Source organism: Branchiostoma belcheri, unplaced genomic scaffold (assembly GCF_001625305.1).
Source record: "Branchiostoma belcheri isolate BF01 breed outbred unplaced genomic scaffold, Haploidv18h27 scaffold175, whole genome shotgun sequence".
Taxonomy (NCBI): Eukaryota; Metazoa; Chordata; class Leptocardii; order Amphioxiformes; family Branchiostomatidae; genus Branchiostoma; species Branchiostoma belcheri.
In genome coordinates, this window is record NW_017803213.1 from 92,667 (window position 1) to 108,742 (window position 16,076).

Sequence of the window (16,076 nt, forward strand, 5' to 3'; positions counted from 1 at the left end):
ATTTGCCGACTAGGCCATATTGCACGAAATAGTATCTAGAATTACCCCAAGAAAAACATCACAGCGCGGAGTTCACATTTTACAGATTGTCGGGTATGCGTAGCGCCGAAAGTTTGTCCGCAAGGTTGTGGCCTGTTGTTAACGTTTACTGCGAGTGCACGTATGTCGTTACAATATACATTTCACCCGTTGACACTGTGTTAAATGGAACTATTCGGAGAAGGAACACACAAGTTGAACTTGGCTGCACAATCAAGTTTTAAGCGGTATTGATTTTGCTTGTTATAGTTGTAACCCAATATCAGCGTTGCCATTTTAGTCTCAATTTACATGCTTTATGAAAATGAAGGATTTTTCGTTTTCTACATCTATATGATAAGATGTAAAATCTAGTGCGCTTTGGAAACTACAATGGCCAAAATGGCTGACCAGATCGACTTTGTAGCTATTTGTAGAATGGGTACGATGGCTAGACATTCAGTATTCTTACTGTTTCTTTGTATCCAATGGAGCGTGTAATAGACACTTAGGTTTGCCTTCGTGAAATCAACAACACGAAGCTAAGGGTTGCTATTTATTCTGATATTGATTTCTGAAAAAGTCTATGCCGAAATATTCTAAAGTTCTAAACCAGTATTTGCAGAAATTGTATTTCTCCTAAATGAATGTGCATGTTTGAAAATATCTTATAGACCCATACTTTGCATTCTTTTGCGAAACTGTCCATACAAGTATCTTCCAACTGCCGTGAATTTGCCTCGCCATGCATAACTTACTGTCAAATCTAAAATTGCCCAGATTGACACAGCTGCTCTCGTACTCAAAAAAGAAGGTTTGCAATGTTAACACTATCTAAAGCATCAAACCAGTAGAAAATATTGTACACGAAGATTACAAGTATATTGTTGCTGTTTATCCTTCAATATTATAGCAAAATGTGTGACTGTGGAGCGCTTCAAGCTGTGACGGTGAAAAAGAGTAAGTCAATATTGAAACACATCTGATTATATCTTTCTTGTGGTGAATGTCATTAGCATGGTCAACGGTGCTTTTAGGCGACGTCATGTAGAAAGTTAAAACGTAGGTTTTGTAGAGAACTACTATTTTGATTCAGCTTTCTGGAAGCTACGAGATGAGCAGCCAACAGGAGGTATGGGAAGTTATGTGAGGAGTGCTTTTGTTAAAGAATTGGGCTTGGTATTTCCTCATTAGTCAGGGCTTGAAGTTATCTATTTAAATCAAGCTTTTGTCCTACGTCTACACCATTCAGTCCAGTTGCTTCACTATGACTACACTTCATCAGCTGAAAGGGACCAGATGTTTTCTCAGCGAAAACCTTGTAAGTCACAGATATTGACTTTTGTGTATGTTGTGACTGACAACGTCAGGGCATATCAGGATGTAGATTAGCATTTTTAATTATCATTTTCGATCATGATTTAGATTGTTGTGAGCTTGGACTTGGTCATGTTGTAACAAAACAGGATAGATCTTGGAAATGCAAGGAATGTTTGAGCGACTGAAGAAACGAATCAAGGTGACTTTAAATGCAGTTTCAAATTCGAAATTACATACTAGTACTTTGCGATATAGAGTGCATCGTAAAAGCGGCTTCTTATCCTACCATTTGCATTCTTTTTAGCAAACCCGCCGTGAATAGTAATTTGCTGTGTCATGCATAACTTGAAATGTCCACATTGCTGCCGTCAAATATGCGCTCAGATTGACGCCATGACGCAGCTGTCGTTTTAGTCAAGGTGAAGGCGATGCAAGCAAACGCATCCAAAGCTGATAGAGTCAGAAAGACCAATAGGCTATCACCCACGTACAAGACGTTGTTTGTGGCTTATAGTTGAGTGCGTTCAGCCATGGAAGTGGAAATGAGAAGGTCAGTGTTGATCTCTAGTCTACTGAGGTTGATTCTTCCTTCCCTAGCAGTAGGTTTTATTCCGGTTTTCATGTGTTTTGTAAAGATCGGCGGATATGGTGTGCATCGATAATTAGAATGATGTTGCAAGCACAAATAATTTGCTTCATTGAAATGAAGTATTTCTCCAGGCGTATTATCTAGTCAATTTGATTACTCCAGATATTCCTTTATCGGTCAGAATTAGACATTAGCTTTAATTGAACAGTTGCCGGATTCTCGTCTTCCGCCTGGGAGACATAATCTAAATGTTTTAAGCCACCTAAATTTTAGGGCTCACTCCAGAACAGTAAATATTGAAAGAAATGGATAGATATTGGTGTTGTATCAAAAGTGCTGTCTTCGCATTTTCTCCATATCTCAAAATGCTAGGTTCAAGCTGCTAGCAATTGTCACGGGTAGCTATCTATACCTACAGCAAAAGTGTTGCGGCCACAAAATGTCAATATCTGTTTGTTCATGTGTTTGTCAACAGTGATTTATGAATTGACCAGTAAGTTCGTTTCATGTACTGTTTACTAAGGTACATTGGATGCTATCTATGGGGTCCATCTTTGTATTGTGACCTGTAAAGTTCTGTTGTACTTCATATTACTTCGTCGAAGAGATTAAGAATACCGTTTTACTCATGAGATTACTCATATTAAGGTGACCAGTATATTACAGTGTACTAGATTAAATAAGGTATGCTAGAGGTTATGAAGGACTATAATATATGACGATAGACAAAATCATTTGTAGAAGTGGGAGTACATTTTATTTCAGGATTGAGATGAAATTACCAACAGATGAAACGAAAGACAGAGCAGGATAAGGTAATCAGGCGTCTACGATACAAAGTCAAACGGTTTCACGGGTGGCTGTCAGTTTAAACACGGGACTTGGAGCGAAGCTTGTTGAGGGAGCCCTCGGCAATCTCAGCACGCTCCAGAGCGTCCTCGTACTCGTGCTGGGCCTTGCGGTACTTGGCCATGTTGGACGATGCCTGCTCCTCCTGTATTGCAATAAAAGGGATTTTGAAATCATATTTAAAGGTGTGATCAAACAATAGACAAAGATTGGCATCACTGTTTTGTGGAAATTACAGCATTTATATTGAATGAAAGACGGAATAAATTAGATAACATGTTGATAGACAGAAATACTTACAGCCTCCTCCACCTGGCGCTTGAAGGTCTTGATCTTCAGCTGCAGCTTCTCGACCAGCTCCTGGATGCGCTCCTGGTTCTTGCGGTCCTCGTCGGCCTGGAAGGACATCTCCTTGAGGCGGCGCTCGTTCTTACGCAGCTGCTTCAGGTCCTCCTGGTGGAGACGGCTCTGCTGGGCGATGTCGTTCTCCAGGTCTCGGATCTAACGGATCAAGTCATGCCATAAGATACAGCCGGATTATTCTTAGATTGAAAGTTTTGAATCGGGACCATATGCTCAACATACCGCTTAACTTCACTGCTGCATGAAAAACGTTTGTAAAATGGTCTTGTTGCTGATTCTTGTCTTTTCAAGACTAACTTGCCTGATCCATTTAGTTAAGAAACTGTGTCATCCTTCTATTCCTTCATATCTCAATGAGAATCTGAACTCACCCTGTTCTCCTGCTTCTGGATGGCGCGCTTGCCTCCCTTGAGTGCGATGGCCTCAGCCTCATCCAGGCGACGCTGCAGATCCTTCAGGTTGGCCTCCATGGTGCGCTTCACCTTCTCGGCGTGCTGAGAGTTCTCCTGTTCCACACGCAGATCCTCGGCCATGCGGGATGTCTGGTTTACAAGGAAATTGATTGACATATTCATTACTTGAATTTTAGATAAAGCCTCTCAATACATAGAAAGCGGCATAGTATAAGGACACGGATTATACATACATCAGCCATGGCCTTCTTAGCCCTCTCCTCAGTGCTCTTATGATCACCGATGACCTCTTCCAGCTCGGACTGGATCTGCGACAGGTCGCCGTCCAGCTTGCGCTTGTGTCCGGACAGGGCTGAGTTCTGTGTGCTCAACTCACCAAGCCTCTCGTTGGTCTCCACCAGCTGAGATTCAGCGGCCTTACGGGCTCTCTCGGCGTTGTCCAGAGCCCCGCGGACCTTTGAATAAAAGTTGTTGTCAGAATCAGAGATTGGCTAAAGAAGCGTAGTAGACTGTTCTTTCGCATCTGTGCAATGTATGAATTCCAGCTCTGTGGTTATCCTATAGCTATAGCCCAAGTACCTACCTCATCACCTTCAGCCACCAGCATCTGACACTTGCGCTCAGACATGTTGTACTGCTCACGGATCTCATCACGTTGCCGCTGTTCGTCGTCGATGCTAACCTGTAGGAATCGAAAACAAGTATTGTTATGCTCGTGTCCGCATCATCACATAATCGTTCGTATTGCCGCATTTGATCTGATTAATTTACAGCACATTTCGTTTGACGAGGAGTCATACGATACGGTTGTTTCGCACAAGAAGACCCAAGTGTATTAGTAGTTACCTGCATCTCCTGGATCTGGGGAGTGCAGCTTGGCAATGGTCTTCCTGGCCTCAGCGTTAGACCTGTTGGCGGTCTCCAGCTGAACCTCAACCTCGTTGAGATGGCCTTCCAGGAACTTCTTAGCTCGCTGTGCTTCTCCCTTCTGTTTGCTCTCGATCTCGATAGAGGCCTGCACGCTATCCATGGCGCGTGCCTGGTTCTTACTGAAGTATCGATAGTATCAAGAATATATATTGTATCAAGTTACTATCAACGTCTTGAAGCTATGATCGCAACCCGAAACTTCTTTTTGTAAGGAAAGCGATGCTATTTTACACTGATATATCATCATTTCATGAAGTTTATTCTGTACATCTACTAACCGAGAGCTTTCAAATTCTTCATCCTTTTCGGCAATCTTCTTCTCGATATCACCCTTCAGCTGAGCCAGTTCAAGCTGAGTTCTGGCAACCTGTGAAAAAGTCAGATCAGTTTCTATTGCTTATAAAAGGTATCGCGGTATATTTATTTCCTGCATTGGCTGTCGTCGGACATTGTCCTAAAATATTTATATATTATTAGAGCTAAGGCTCCCTTTGCTTCTCTCATTACGTGACAATAGTACTGGACGATTTCCGCAACCCTTAATCCACATACACTGCTGACTTGCCCTCTGTGTGATGTGATTTATGCTTAGACTATAAATGCTGAAAGAGCAAATTTACCACCTACTTACCTTGCCCTGTTCAATCTCAAGAGCGCCCTCTGCCTCGTCCAAGGCATTCTGAAGCTCCTCCTTTTCAACGGACAGACGCTTCTTGGTCTTGTCAAGTTCGTGAACGTTCTTTGCAGTCTCCGCAAGCTGGTCGTTCAGGTCGTTGATTTCCTCTGTCGAGAAAAGAGTAACGAGTACATAAACCAAACATTACCACATAAACCGTATATAAAGCCGGTGAGTCCGACAATGTTACAGAATAGCATTTTACATACCCTGCAAGGCCTTATTCTCCTTCTTCAGAGCATCAAGAGCCTCGACACCCTCGTCGAAAACATTCTTCAGCTTCAGAAGCTCGGTCTGGTAGGCGCGGTGCTCCTTCTGCGATCCCTCCAATTCGGCACCAAGAGTCTCACACTTCTGCCTCCACTCGGTGATCTGCTTGTCAACCAGGCGCTGCTTCTTCTCCAGCTGAGACGCCAGGGTGTTGGCCTTCTCCACGTCCAACATCAGGTCCTCCACCTCACCAGCCAACCTGTTCTTGGTCTTCTCAAGGCTGGCACACTTGGCGTTGGCGGACTCAACCTGTTCCTCAGCGTCTTGCAGACGGGGGGCCAGCTTCTTCTTGGCCTCCTCCAACTCCTCGGTCCTCTGGATGGCGTCGGTCTCGTACTTGGAGCGCCAGGCCGCCACCTCAGAGTTAGCCTTGGCCAGATTGCGCTGAATCTCGGACTTGGCCTCCTGCTCCTCCTCCAGGGACTCACGCAGAGCATCGCAGTCGGACTGAGTAGCACGCAGCTGGTGGGCTAGACCGTTCTTGCCCTTGGTCTCCTCCTCGAGCTGGCGCTTGACCTCCTCCATCTGCTGTGTAAGCATGCTCTTGGTCCTGTGAATTAGAAAAGGGACATATCAAGCCCCATATTCTACGAGATAAAAAAATAGTTACTGAGTGCGTATGCGTACTTAGCACCTAATAGCACTATTGTCTACAATGGTGAAACGACATCCTGATGCACTATTTTTTAGTTCCCAACTCTACCTGCTAAGCTGGTTTCCAATTCCTTCTGATTCCTCCAGCTGGCGTTGCAGGTCGTTGTTCTCAGCAGTCAGGCGTGTCTTTAGTGATCCCAGTTCCTGTGCAACACGGGCATTCTCCTCCAACCTTGCATTGGCATCAACGTACTGGTCCTCGAGCTGCTTGTTCATTTTCTCAGCTTGAACCTGCAAAAGAGTTAAACATTTATAACTAAAATATAAGAAATGAAAAATAAGATAAGATACAACATTGCGCGAGATGGTGTTGGCCTCTTATATTGCTTCGTCTTGATATTCGACCAGTAGTATTAATTATGTCCTGATAGAAACCAAGATAGGAATAAATTAAATTGCACCAACCTTCTGCTTGGTGACCTGCTCGACGTTGGAAGCCAGATCATCGACCTCCACCCTGAGGGAGTTCTTCTCCTACTCAAGCTTGGTCTTGGCCCTCTGTAGGTTCTCGACTGACTCAGTCATGTCTGCCACGGTGTCGTTGTGCTTCTTCCTCAAGCTGGCGGTGGCGGCTTCATGGCCGATGGTAGCCTCTTCAAGCTCACGGCGAACCTATAAGATGGCCACAGCAGTATGATATCAATGTCTGTCAAAAAAAGCGAAAATGCTGTTTTTGTTGAGAAATCTTTTGATGATTAAACTGCAAGGTATCCATGTATTCTTGCAATGAACTATCTCACACCTTCTGGAGCTCGGCCTCCCTCTTCTTGTTCTGCTCAACCTGGGCAGCTGTGGCACCGCTAGATTCCTCCAGCTTCTCACCGATGTCTTCCAGCTCACGGGAGAGTTCGGCACGCTGCCTCTCGAGCTGTGAATTTTAAGTGACCGTCATTCTTGAGCCTTTCTGCCTCATCTGACTTGAACGTGATCATATACATATTGTTTTATTTTACTATAACAATCCATTGAAATTCATCAGTCAACCGTCTACCTGTAGGTATAAAATTGCCTAACTAGATACCTTGGCACGAGCAGCTCTTTCTGTCTCCAGTTCCTCCTCCAGCTCTTCGATCCTGCCCTGCAGCTCCTTGGTCTTCTTCTGCTGCTGAGTTGCCAGTCCAGTCTCATCCTCAACCTTGGTGTTCAGGGCGTTTATCTCGAACTCCTTTCTATTAAAATAATTTAGAAGCGATTTGTTATCCGCAGTCTTGAAATTCACTAGTGTCACAATAGAAGTATTAAATAGCAATTGTCTGAAAAGTTGTTTTCGAATCTGGAATATCCCACTCACTTCTTCAGCTTCTCCTCAAGCTCAACCTTGTAACGCTCAAGTTCAACAACAAGATCCTGGGCATTCTTCAGGTCGTTCTCCAGTTTCCTCTTGACACGGTCAACATCAGCACGGATCTTCTTGTCGTGCTCAAGATTGTCCTCAAGCTAAATGATAAGCATATACCCAAATTCTTTTAAATATGGACTTGATACGAACATACAGGTCTCTTGATTTTATAACAACGAAGAATCGAATAGGATTGATGGAAGGCAATGCCATTCATCTCTATTGTTGAATATAAGCAGATTACAAAATTGCAGTTCATCTGATTATTAGGCGGGTTTATCTTACGTCATCCAAGGTTTGCTCCAGCTTGACTTTAAGCTTGGTGAGGTTCTGAGTCTTGTCCTCCTCGGACTGGAGGTCATCCAGGGTTTGCTGAAATGTTTTAGAAAGCAAGGTCAAAATCTTATAATTGTCAATGATGGTACAGTAAACGATTATCGAAAATCGATTGGAGAAAAAGATTCCAGAAGGCATTCGTGACTAGTCAATTGATAGTTCTTGGTCAGGTACCCGGTCTCTATCGTTGAAGATTGGATGGTCTACATGAGGAAATTACATTTCAAGTTTCTTACCGCATTGAGCTCCTCCAGCTTCTTCTTCTCGCGGCCGAGCTTGCCGATCAGTTCGTCGTTGACGGCCACCTCCTCAGTCATGGCGCGCAGTTTGTCCTCCACCTCCTGCTTTTCCTTCTCCCTCTTGCTTAGTTTTCCTGAGATGGTTTCAATCTCCTTCCTCATCTCGTCGCATTCTTGTTCCGCCTATTCAAGAAATATGTCAAAATGTAGGCAAACTGTCTAACCATATCGTGGACCCTTCGTGACTTACTGAAGAGCCAAATATACTTTCCTTTTTAATTCATAAACGGAAAAACAAATTACACGAGGATATGTGATGTTTACAATATTATACCTTCATCTTCTTGGACTCCATTTGCCTGTTCTGGTCGGACACATCCTCCACACGTTCCTCGACTTCTTGCAGCTGGGCGTCCAGTTCTGCCTTCTCCTTCAGCAGGGAGTTCACGCGCTCCTCGCCGTTCAACATGATGTCCCTTTCCTGTTGTAGATAAGAAATAAAGGCCGTATATCTACGATCTGATTACGGTCAGTTATGTCTAAATATCTCTTGTGTGCATGTGGAAATGTGCTATCACATCAACCCTAAGTAGTTTTTTTGCGACTGAAGTATCAATTGTAGGACATTTCATTTATATGTGACAAAAGTATGTGCATTATTGGTAGAAATCTTGGACTCTTACGTTGAATAGCAACTCATTGATCCTGTCCTTGGCGGCCTGGACGTCGTTGTACTTTGCTTCCAACTCCGCCCGATCCTTGGTAACCTTCTCGTAGTGTTTTTCCATATTCTACAAGAAAGACAGTATAAGTTTATTCTTGATTCATGAGTCATGAGACCACACGACATCTGACTACTGTGCTGGAGGCTTCATGCATCTCTGGTATGTGACCAAGATTTACGGTGTACGCTGAATGATATTAATAGGTAGAGGACTCTCTTTGCGTTTGTAACTATCACAGTACCTAGATCCAAGTCTGAAAAGTGAGCTAAATGTGATAGGCATATGAGACGTTTACAAGGGCTATCTTGCACTGCGAATGAGGTTATCGGAAGTCGATAGTTTCACGTTCAATGGTGTACTCTGTAGAAGAGAAGTTTACCGCGAGTTTGATCTTGGTTTCCTTAAGTAATTCCTCTGCCATTCCTCCAGTCAGCCTGGGCTTCAGAGCCTGGTACATCCTGATCCACCAGTCATCACGCAGCCTGAACCAGGCGCGGATGTTGCGCTGCAGTGTGCCGACAGCAGCTCTAAAGAGAGGAAGATCACATCATATTTTAACGACTATGTACGTAGCAGTCCTTGGGCTTTTACTGCTAATGTAGGCAAAGTAGAATACTTATCAACAGTCATACAGAAGTCCTTTTCAGTTATCACGCCATTGATTATATGTAAGCTATAACATGAGTGTCTGAAAGACCATAAGGTCATTAGGGAAAAGTCGATCATCTACCTTGATCCCCACAGCTTCATGTACTTCTTCCGCTGGCTCTTGCCAAGGGCACGAGCCTGCATTTTCACATAAATCTCGTTGACCTTCTCCTCGCGGATCTCCTCAAGAATAGCCAGGGTGCCAGCCTTGAAGAACACCTTGTTGAGACCACAGGAGTACCTGGCCTTGTCCAACTTGATATGGTCCAGGATTATTTGGCTGGCTTCCCTACCCTCCAAGAACTCGTTAGGATCAAACAGGTCAGCGGCCAGAACCCTGTACCTGTAGACGTAGACGGTACAAATATATGTGAAATTTTGCGGATGAAGATGTTGCCATTTGCAGCAAGAACAAAAAATATGCCAAACCACCATACAATGTTAAAGTCGCACCTGTCCAAGAAGTCAGCATAGATGCTCCTGTTGGGGAATCCCTTCTGACAGATACGGATACCCTCAAGTACACCGTTGCAAGTCAGCTGGTTGAAGACCAGAGGCCCGTCGATGATACCACCAGTCTTGATTTCGTTGGGGATCAGGCAACGCACGAAGCTGGGGTAGGTGGCGTGGAGGTTGGACATCAATGAAGCCAGTTGCTCCTATAGGAAACAAATAGGGAACAGCACAAAGGGTTTACTACGAATCTGCCACTCGAACAAATTAGACCAATCAAACTGTAGTGATCTCTCTGTCAACTTCTTACCCTGTGAACGCTGGTAACGGTCTGCATGGAGCCACTCTTCTTCCTCTTGCCACCGCTCTTGTCAGCTGCAAGATAATGATTGAACATTGTTTACACAAAATATCTACAGGCCTTAGAGAACGATACTATAAACGTGTCAACAAAACAAATAGTTGTTATACATTATCGAAAATTACTGACCAGCCTGCTCCTCTGCTGTCTGGTAGTCTGCCCAGATGAAAGGCATAAGCGGGTTCTTGCTGCCCTTCAGGGTGATGACAGCGCTCTCGTTCACGGGGTCCTTGTTCTTGTCCAGCCAGTTGCTGATGTTGTAGGCCACAGGTCCGGCGTAGTGACCCAGCTCAAAGTGGGCCTCGTACTTCTTCTTGCCTGGCTTTGGCTTGCCGTACTTGGGATGCTTGCCCAGATGGGTGTTATGCAGCTTCTCGATGAAGGTCTGGTCAGAGGCCTTAGGCATGATGCACTGTTCCTCCAGCGTTGGCAGCAGGCCATTTTTCTGTATGTTTAAAAAAATTCGTTTTGAATACACCTAGAATTTGAAAGTCTACATACGGTGAATTAAATGTAACAGGGGCAAAAAAGACATACTTCAACTCCCCCGAAAAATGGTTTTTCCTTTTGAAAAGTTTGATAACCTTTTCGATCAGCTCCAGGCAAGCTGCTAAGTCCATGCCGAAGTCGACGAAGGTCCATTCGATCTGCTCAGCCTTGTACTCTTCCTGCTCTTGTACGAACATGTGGTGGTTGAAGAACTGCTGCAGCTTCTCGTTGGTGTAGTTGATGCAAATCTGGTCAAGACTGTTGAGCTGAATGAGAGAACAAACAAGTTAGAGAAGCCTAGGCAGAGAAACTATGTTTAAGGAGGTTACTAACCAATAAACCAGATTAACAAAGATATGATTTGTCACGTGTTTTCTCTATAAAAAGCTTACCTCGAAGATCTCAAAGCCAGCAATGTCCAGCACACCAATGAAGAAGGCTCTCTCGTGCTCAGTAGCCAGGGTCTCGTTACACTTGTCGATCAGGTACTTGAAGATCTTGCCATAGATACCCTTGGCCAAACCACTAGTGGAGTTGGAACACTGTTGGGCAGTCTGGCCCTTGGTCACAAACTCGTTGCCGACTTTGACACGTGGCTTCAAGATGTTGTTCAAAAGCCCCATGCCATCGACACCGAACATGCGGCCTGCCTTCTCCGCAGCTGTAAAATGATTATGAACAATGGCGCGATGATTTAGCAAGATACTGTTTTTTACAGAAATGTTTAGTGGAACAAGCAACGCATCGTACTACCCATTTTAGTACAATCGTTGTTTATCTCTAGTACAGATAGCCATACCAGCAAATCGTATCAGACGCCACAATTTTTAAGCAAAAATTCCTGGTTTCGGACTGACTCGATACAAATTTTAAAATTTTTTGAGAACTTACGAGCAGGATCGTCGCAGTCTCCCTGCTCTTTCTTGTCCACGTACTTCAGATTTCCCATATGCAGGATTCCAGCGCAGAAGTCGTACACACTGGACTTTTCCTCGTTAGCGAAACCCAGGATGTCGAAACCCTCATCCGTTAGACGCATCTCCTCCTGGTCGTCCATACCGGCCACGGTGTACACACCCTCCTTCACGAAGTGGTACACGGAGGGGTCCGTGCCAGTCATGATGCGCTCTGTAGGAAAGAGATATGTTTTTATTTCAAGAAGCTCCCCTCTTTAACTGCAGCAAAGACCCTCCCATTCGTTAATTGGCGTTGTTGGTATGTCTTAAAGTAGGGTCTTTGGATGCACCAATTTTCTGCCTATTGTTTGGATTATATAGCTTACCTTATCAATGCAAAGACGTCTTTGCCATTAACGAAGCTGAGGTGGCTCAACCGTTTCCTATCTTTGTTTATCCCTCTCTGCAGTATCAACCACTTCGATGATTCTTACCAGTGACAGCCGGGATGCCGTTGGACATGATGAGGAAGAAGATGTGGTAACCACGCTCCATGCCGGGCAGCTGATCCACTACACGGGACTTCTCCAGCAGGTCTGGATGAATTCAAGAAGAAGAGGGAAATATGTGGTAAGTGACTTAAACTTAGCATACATGTATATTACAGACAGTGTATTATGAAGTAAAGCCCGCGCGTGTCGTTATGGTCAGTGCGTTAGGCTCAGAACCAAGAGGTCCCGCGTTCGATCATTTGACATGCCCGATGCTTTACCCTAGAGAAAGGCACTTTACGCAACTTTCCTCAGTGTACAGTGAATCACACCCATCAAGCCTCTCTGCTAATTCATTGTCTAAAGGATGTCCTAACACCGATTAGGGCAGACAATTATTTTGTGTTCCCGGTGTGCCAAGAACTGCACATTTACCACTAAGAGCAGTATGTTTTCAAAAGAAAATACTTCATGCCTGAAATTGTGTCAGTGCATACATTAGTACACATACATTAGTACATGGTATATATTCTTCGGAAAGAATGGTTTGTGCCTTACAGACAAAGGCAATGTTAAATTTCAGCTCAACAGGTTATGAAGAATCATTAAAAATTTGATAATAGGGAATAGGATTGATGTACATACAGCTTTCAATGTCAGCTCCGGACAGCTTGCCGATCTTGGTGAAGTGGATGCGGATGAATTTACCCTGGAGGTAGTCAATGAAAAAAAGCTGCGTTGTAATGCAAAACAGAAACGTATTTTGAAGGTTGACATGCATTCAAAAATATTAGTTTTACTTGTTCACTTGAACTCATCTGCCACGCAATTGATGTCATTGAATTTGTTGTCACTAGAAAGCAACCTGTTGTACTTACGAATCGGGAGGAGTTGTTGTTCCTCACGGTCTTGGCGTTACCGAAAGCCTCCAGTACAGGGTTAGTCTGCACGATCTGCTCCTCTAGACCGATCTACAGAAATAGTAAAACAAACAACAATACGATAACTATGGACTTTTAGGGGACAAAGTTTGACTTTTAGGAAAACAATGTTGTCCTCAGCCCTCGCCCAATCGGTGAAGTTTGATGCCAAGATATCTCTACTAAATGACAAAATTAATACTTTTTACAAATGACGTACCTTCTTCTCCTGGCCACCACCGGGGGTTCCGGAAACCATGGCCAGGTAGGCAATAACCTTCTTCGTGTTCTCAGTCTTCCCGGCTCCAGACTCGCCACTGAAGTGTAGGCAAGATTTATGTTGCAGCGTGTTTGTCGGGGAATGGTTATAGAGGAATAGCGCAGATTAATCAAACCATAATAAGCAATAAGCAGACTGAGAAAGTGTTCAATGTTGACAGCCACTCTACATTTCATCAGTATTTATGCATCATCAGTAATAATACATCGGTCACATAGAGAAAGCAATATAGAAATATCTTACGTGATGAGGCAAGATTGGCACTGGCGTTCTGGAAAAGTAATACGGAAACATGGTCATTAGCAAATAGACTATCGTGTTATAAACAAAGTCAGCTATTTTACAAGGCTCATTTTACGCAAGCAATATAGCAATATGCAGAAAACAACAATCTTGCTGACAACTACCCTTAAGATAGTAGATACTTTGGGCTCGATCTCTCCCTCCCCATTTTTGTCAACACAACCGCATACAAATATAGATTGTCGTTGACCAAGCATGTTTTGGGTGGATGGGTAAAGATTGTGGGCGTAAACCCTTAACTTGTTGTTTAGACAAAATATTGCACCAGAGCCCCCAATCATTACGAGGACTGGGTTTCCTCATGGTCTTAGCTGTTTGGATCACCATAGAACCTGAGTTAGGGACTTGCCTGCCACCATGTTCTGGTAGGCGTTGTCCACCACGCAGAAGAGATGGGGCGGCACCTCCGTACGCCTCTTGCCGCGGTACTGGTCCACCACGTTCGGGGTATAGATGGGCAGCAGCTTGAAGGGGTTGATCACGACGCAGAACAGGCCGGAGTAGGTCTAGAGGAAATTTGGAAACTTATTGAAGATGATGTAGATGCTACCTTTAGGAACCCGATTTTTACATTTCTCATATCACGATAAGGTATCAAATAGCTTAGATGTCATCGCTTGTCAAGATTTGCAAAATGCGGATAGACTATTACATGAAAGAATACTCACGTAGATGAGAGTGTTCTCATAACGCTCCCTCAGGTTACCCAGCACAGCGGCCTCGTGCAGGAAGGTCATGTTCACCATGTCCTCTGCGCAGGCGAACTTGGACGGGTTCTGCTGCAGCAGCTTGGCCTTCTTGACCACAACAGTCTGATGGGAAAGGAATCCTCAATTCCATGTATTTCTATATATGGTTAACTCAACTATTTGATATTGATAAAGCTAACAAACAGCAACATTTCAAACTGCTGAAGCATGCAAAGTTAGATACAGTAGCACAGGCACTATCACAGGTAGAGTTGTTTTAAAGAAGCAGGGAGAATGGTTTGAAATTGATTTTAAACTTTTTTGGTCAAAGTGTCATTTTTCTAATAGGCGGCTTATCATAAATTCGACGTGTTCATATTGGCAATATTATGACAGTAGGACAAACAACAATCGCCAAGCATGCTGTATAACCCGGATGTAGTGGCGATTGAACTACAAACTTACCGCTCCGCCTTCAGCCACACAGGTGACGTCATCACCTTTCTCGCTCTTGACTTCGACCTTGACGAAGATTTCCTTTTTATCAGGAGCCCAGAAGTTCTTCTTAGGATCATAGGGTGCCGTCTTCAGCTTCTTCATGGTGTCTGGTTTCCCCGCGAGGAACCATTCGGACGGCTGGTCCATGAGACTGGGACCGTAGGCTGGCATGGTGGCTCTTTGGTTGGAGGCTCACACCAAGGAGAAACTAGAGAGAGACTGCAGCTAGGGGGAGGGGGGAAGAGGGGGAAGGGAGTGAAGATTTCGCCAAACATTACAACACTACTTAATTTGTGCGATATGAAGGATGAATCCAGCTAAGAAAATAAAAAAAAAGATTATCGAAATGTAAACAAAGCGTAGGTTAATCTTGAAAAGACCAGGGGTATTGTTTAAAGACAGTATCAAAACATTTCATTTAAAAATACCAAATCGATTTAGGTGAAGGGACAAGTGGGCCCATCCATACGAATTCCTGGTATGTTTGGGTAGCGGCGTGAAGTCAGCGGTAGCGTACATGGCATTCAAGAGTGTCAATTGCAAATGTATCCCAACATTCCGAACAGTCAAATTAAGCTAATATTATCAGTTATTTTCATTGCTCCTGGTGTTAACTAACATTACAAAGCTCTATTCAGATTAGTGCCATACAGAAATTCTGATGCTCAAACAATTTACGATAGCAGAATACCAGTACTCCACATTACATAATGCATAATTTACGCTTGATGTATTCACAGCTTCTTCAAACACTTACCTTCAACTGGCAAAGCTGTGAGAGACCTGTGCCCGTTCCCGCCTTATATACGCGAATCTGATGAGCATGATATGCCAATACAATGTGCCGTTTAAGCACATGGAAGTACTTGCATGTTGCTCTATTGGTGAGTTAGACATTAGGTCCTTCATTCTATTGGTCACATCGTTAATTCGATGTTCAAGTTCACCTTGCTATGTCAAATTAGTCAACTTGACTGATTGCCGTCACAGCTGTCCTTAAATGTATAGGTTACTTGGCGCTTTCACGAGCTAATAATACTGAAAGAAAAACAGACTTTACATACCGCAAATTTTCATGCATATTTATGGTTATCATGACGTTTGGACGCAGATGCAAAGGACTATCTAAGCCATATTGTCCCGTACAGCATCTAGAGTTACCCCAACGAAAAACATCACAGCACGAGATTCACATTCTACAGATTGTCGGGTATGCGCCGCGCCGAAAGTTCGTCCGCAAGGTTATGGCCTGCTGTTAACGTTTACTGTGAGTTCACGTATGTCGTTACAATATATATTTCACATGTTATCACTTCTGTATGTTAAA

General features: G+C 43.8%; 1 protein-coding gene and 1 pseudogene across 1 annotated transcript; both read right to left on the bottom strand.

The window, feature by feature from the left end:
• Positions 1-2,531: 2,531 nt before the first annotated feature.
• Positions 2,532-16,076, bottom strand: part of LOC109467078 — a 17,957-nt pseudogene continuing 4,412 nt past the window's right edge.
• LOC109467095 (myosin heavy chain, striated muscle-like) lies at positions 13,499-14,851 on the bottom strand. The gene is made up of 4 exons (XM_019765001.1): positions 14,717-14,851; positions 14,231-14,374; positions 13,912-14,068; positions 13,499-13,530 (listed from the first exon to the last, which is right to left on the bottom strand). Exons 1-4 carry the CDS (start codon positions 14,849-14,851, stop codon positions 13,499-13,501), a joined length of 468 nt encoding a protein of 155 aa, XP_019620560.1.